The sequence below is a fragment of the Montipora capricornis genome, chromosome 7 (genome assembly GCF_036669925.1).
Source record: "Montipora capricornis isolate CH-2021 chromosome 7, ASM3666992v2, whole genome shotgun sequence".
NCBI classification, from domain to species: Eukaryota; Metazoa; Cnidaria; class Anthozoa; order Scleractinia; family Acroporidae; genus Montipora; species Montipora capricornis.
The window spans coordinates 13,785,060-13,790,059 of NC_090889.1; the positions used below are offsets into that span (position 1 = coordinate 13,785,060).

At 42.1% G+C, this 5,000-nt stretch overlaps 2 protein-coding genes across 2 annotated transcripts in view; both read left to right on the forward strand.

Annotated features, from left to right (window-relative positions):
- The first annotated feature begins 1,454 nt into the window (after positions 1-1,454).
- Positions 1,455-3,998, forward strand: LOC138055678 (uncharacterized). The gene is made up of 2 exons (XM_068901561.1): positions 1,455-2,276; positions 2,613-3,998. Exons 1-2 carry the CDS (start codon positions 1,455-1,457, stop codon positions 3,996-3,998), a joined length of 2,208 nt encoding a protein of 735 aa, XP_068757662.1.
- Positions 3,999-4,037: 39 nt separating this feature from the next.
- LOC138055679 (uncharacterized) overlaps positions 4,038-5,000 on the forward strand; it is a 2,055-nt gene continuing 1,092 nt past the window's right edge. Inside the window, exon 1 of the mRNA XM_068901562.1 lies at positions 4,038-5,000. This exon is cut by the window's right edge and continues 1,092 nt beyond it. Coding sequence (XP_068757663.1) covers positions 4,038-5,000 — 963 coding nt within the window.

A 5,000-nucleotide genomic window follows, 5' to 3' on the forward strand; every position in this document is an offset into this window, starting at 1 on the left:
TGAATGTGCCACTTCGTGTTCTTCCACCTTGACTGTCAAAAGCAAAGTCTGGTCCGTGCAATTTTTCACGAAAAGTTGGTTTTAAGAAACAACACAAGCAAAAGCACTGTCGAGAACCTTACAATTGCCTCATTTCATACGGTAGAAGCTTGGCACTAGTTATCGGTTTTGCCGGACGGAAGTGCACTTTAGTTTGTAGGTGGCGACTTGCACGAAAACTTTGCATTGGAATCGTGGCAGTTTTTTGTGTATGAATAACCACAAAACCAAAGGAATAACTTACTACAGTTTGCCCAGTGATCCTGAGCTTCAAAAAGGATACAGGAAGGTTCTTATAAACGAAAATATTAACTGGAGAAAACATGTCATATACAGCGGACACTGGAGCTCGGGAAAATGAGAGAACAAGAATCATTTGCCAGACATAATTTTCACGAAAAAGTATGCTCCTAACCTGGAAAAAGACTACTCCATAAAACTATCCAGGAAATTAAAAAGGAAAATGGACTGTACAAAAATGGTTCTTACATTAATTTTTGTACTTTCATGTATGATTTATATTCCAGTGCGTAAACATTACGATAATAGACACGCAGGCACGGTTCCGGATGACATTCGCTTAAAGGTGTTGAAGAAATGCCAGAACAAGAACACGTTTGATTGTCTCGTTAAAGAGATGTGACTCATTAAACAATTACATCAGTGTAATATACAATCAGACTCAATTCGCGCTAATGTCTTTGTCTAACTTATGCGATGAAATAGGTTTCCCTTCACAATGGCGCCAAGATGTTTATCTAAATCACTGTTGATTAGGATTCATATTTGATTATTAAATGCAAGATATGCTGGTAATTTACTTATTTGTTAAATTTCAGAGTATTGTATTACTATCAAACTGACTTACCAGACAGTTTCTGAAAGTGCTCAAAAGCTTTTTCCATAGTAGTTTCCTTTTTTAAAGTTTTTGTTTTGCTTTGCATAGTTTATATTTATGTTACTTTCATCAATCATCAGCGTTGTTGTTTAGGTAATTTACTTACTTGCTAAATTTCAGAGTATTGTATTACTATTAACAGTTTAGAATAAATTGACTTACCAGACAGTTTCTGAAAGTGCTGTTCGGAACTGAAAGTTTCGATTTTTGTCGGACATGAGGACCCTTGGTCCCAGTGATGCAGGGGCTCGGGACACCCCGCATAAATTTTTCCATGTGCTCGTGTGTTTATGTTGAATTCGTTGTGTCGCGTAGAAATTGCAATCCTTGTTGCGTTTGAAGAATAAATCGTTGAATTCATGGTCCTTCGAATCGGAGAGATTCTGACAAATTTGGATGAAGAGGTGGTCTTCGCATTTGGAGCGATTGGCGCTCTTACCTTGCACGACTACCTTGATGAATTTGTGGAAACTCTGGTGGACTATAAGAACATTGTGATTATTCAAGGTTAGTCGAAATGTCTGAAGAGTTGGAAGCTATTAAGAAGAAACGAAAGTTCTTGAGAAAGTCCGTAACGGACACTTTGAAGTCTGTCGAAGAAGCGTCATCAGTGCAGGATAATCATGCTATGATTCAGGTTTTGAAAGATAATATTGCTAGTAAATGGAGCGATTTACAAGATGTGCAAGCCACAATGTGTACTCTGTTAGAAGACGAAGAAATCGACACAGAGTGTAGCAGTCATAATGACTATGAATTGCGTGTTATTGAATACATGTCTAAAATGAGGAAGTATCTGGAATGTAAATCTGTCTCTGAGATGAAAACGGATAGTAGTGCAACCGTAAACCCGCAATCATGCCCTCAGGTACAAGTTAAGCTACCGAAGATTGATCTGCCTACCTTTGATGGAAACGTTTTATGTTGGCAACCTTATTACCAGTCGATCAAGGTCTCCGTGGTTGATAATTCAGCCTTAGCAGAGGTACAGAAATTAGAATACTTGATGAGATCATTAAAGGGTCCAGCTGCCGAAGCAGTGAAGGGATTTGCAGTGGTACAAGAGAATTACCAGCCAGTTTTGGAAGCCCTGAAAGAAAGGTTTGGTCATCCAAGATTGATCCTCGATGCACATATACGATCCCTGATTCATTTACCGCGTTTGAACTCTGATGATGCATTGTCTATGCGTAAATTCTATGATCAAGTGGTTGGGCATGTTCGGTCTGTTGAATCCATGGGTGAGAAATTCAATTCTGAAACTTTAGCTCCGGTTCTTGTACCCCTAATTGTGGACAAGCTTCCAAAAAGGTTGTTGAAAGGTGGGAACTTGAACTTGGTAATTGGAAAGCAAAAGAGGACTGTGTGAAAGTGAAAACATTGTTTGCTTTCTTAGAACAAGTAGTACGAGCCAAAGAGTCTTCCCAGTCTCCCTCTCTGGAGTTCAAGGTCTCTGCAAAGGAAAACACTGCAAAGTGTGTAAGCCAGGTGAATTTCAAATCTAGTTCACCACGAAGATCATCTACTTCTGCACTATGTGCTTCTATGCAGGTCAAACAGTGCTGTGTTTGTCGGAAGAATCACCACGTGTGGTCATGCGTTAATTTTCTGTCATTGGCAGTGAAAGATAGATTCATCATGGCATTGTCCAAAGGTCTTTGTTTTCGTTGCTTAGAAGCTGGTCACGTGGCTCAAAGTTGTGAAAAACCACCGTGTAAGCACTGTCGGGGTAAACACCATAGCCTCCTTCATATGGATTCGGTCAGTTCTGGGTCTTCAGCGACACCACCCTCGTCACAACGTCCCCGGAGAGAGCATTCTGATCTCAAGCTCCTCCTTCTACAGCAGCTTCACATGTAGTAGCAAGCTCAATGTGTCTAGTGGTGGCGGCAAAGTTATTCTTCAAACTGTGCCAGCTGTTATGTGTGGATCCCATGGTTGCTCGAAAGTTGTTCAATGTTTTCTTGATCCCGGTTCACAGGCTTCATTTGTTAGACAAAGTATTGTGCAAGAGCTTGGCCTAGATGGAAAGAGTGTTAGAATTGCTGTGTCTGGATTTGGTGGAAAGTCGGACAAGGAGACGCTGCGAAAGAGAATTGCTTTTACTGTAGCACCTGTTGATAAGCCTGGAAAGCCGCAATGTATTGAAGCACTTACTGCGCCAGTTATTTGCCGTACAGCTGAGGCTGTGGATATTCATCCAGCAAAATGGCTTCATCTTCAAGGCATAACATTTCCTGAAGAATTCGCCCCAGGTGAACGGGAGATTGATGTACTCATTGGCTTGGATTTTTATTATTCCTTTGTGACAAGAGACATTGTACGAGGAGGTTCCAATGAACCAGTTGCAGTTCGCACGTCACCAGGTTGGGTCTTCTGTGGACCAACAGGCGGTCATGGCCAAGAATGTACTGTGTCTATGAACATTCAAATTGGCATTGAGGAACAATTGAATGAAACACTTCAGAAATTCTGGAACTTGGAGTCTATTGGCATCAAACCTACTGAAAGTCCACCTTCTACTAACCCCATTGAAGCCATGGTGTTAAAGAAGTTTAGGGACACATTAACATACAAAGGTGGTCGATATGAAGTCTCCTTACCATGGAAGGAAGATCAAGTAGTATTGAAAGATAACTACAAGCAGGCAGAAAATAGGCTGTACAATCTAGAAAAGAAGCTGCTTCAAAAGCTAGCCAAAGCCAGGTCCTACAGGGAGGCGATTCTTAAGTACATCGACGATGGAGTTTCAGAAGAAGTACCTTGTGATCAATTTGCACCAACAGATGGGCGTCCTGTGTTCTATCTTCCACATCATGCAGTCATCAGAGAAGATAAGCAGACAACTAAGACAAGGGTTGTGTTTGATGCGTCTGCGAGAAATAGTAATGGTCTCTCTCTTAACAGCTGCTTAGAAGCCGGCCCTGTGTTGCAGCCTGATTTGGTTGGGATCCTCCTGCGCTTTCGAAAAGGTCATATCGGTATCATGGGTGATATAAAGAAGATGTTTTTGCAGGTCCGCTTAAAAGAAGAAGATAGGGATTCACATCGGTACCTGTGAAGAGATTTGGATGCTGAAGGCACACCCAAGATTTACAGAATGACAAGGTTCACATTTGGAGTTATTTCAAGTCCGTTTCTTGCCATCTGTACTATTCACGAGCATGTCAAAAGATGTGAAGAAACATTTCCTGAGGCATCACATGAAATCTTGAGGAACACTTACGTTGACGACTTTGCTTCAGGGAGAGATGGAGTAAGTGAAGCACTGAAATTGCAGCAAAGTACGAGTGAGCTTATGCAGCAAGCAGGTTTCAATTTGACAAAATGGTCTAGCAATTCGTCTGAGCTTATGCAGACCATACCTGAGAAGGATAGAGCATCACATGGTCTGATGAAGCTAGAGAGTGATCTAAGAGAAGCCCGTTCAGTCACGAAAGCTTTGGGTTTGAAGTGGAATACTAGAGCAGACAGCCTTGTCCTCACAATGGATGTGAACTCTGTTAAGTCGGGATCAGAGAAGCTGTACACAAAGAGAGAAGTAGCCTCTTTAGCAGCAAAGATGTTTGATCCAATCGGTCTCATCACGCCCTTTATGGTGAGGTCCAAATTGTTGCTGCAAGGTCTGTGGACCCAAGGTGTTGGTTGGGATGATGAAATACCGGTGGGAACTGCAGTGAGCTGGAATCAGTGGGTCGAGGAGCTTTCAGAGCTTGAACACCTTCACATCCCAAGATGTTACAGTGATTTGCCCTTTAGTCAGAACCCTAAGGTGGAGCTACACGCTTTTGGTGACGCATCAGAAGTTGCTTATGCTACTGCAGTGTACCTAAGAGTTGTTCCTGAAGAGGGAAAGGCATGCACTAGTCTTGTGATGTCCAAGAACCGAGTGGCTCCTGTGAGAAGGATTTCTCTTCCACGCTTAGAGCTAATGGCTGCTGTGATAACTGCTAGACGGTGTACCTATGTTAAAGATGCAATTGATTGTCATATTAGCCGCATTGTGTGTTCGACAGACAATTCCTCAACCTTGCACTGGATCAGAGGCTCAGCCACTCGGTGG

What these genes read in the sequence shown, in the direction of transcription:
- LOC138055678 (XM_068901561.1), top strand. Translation starts at nt 1,455, where the DNA reads ATGTCTGAAGAGTTGGAAGCTATTAAGAAGAAACGAAAGTTCTTGAGA. An exon ending in AAGGTGGGAACTTGAACTTG is followed by an intron (nt 2,277 to 2,612) that starts GTAATTGGAAAG and finishes TTCGTTGCTTAG; the next exon opens with AAGCTGGTCACGTGGCTCAA.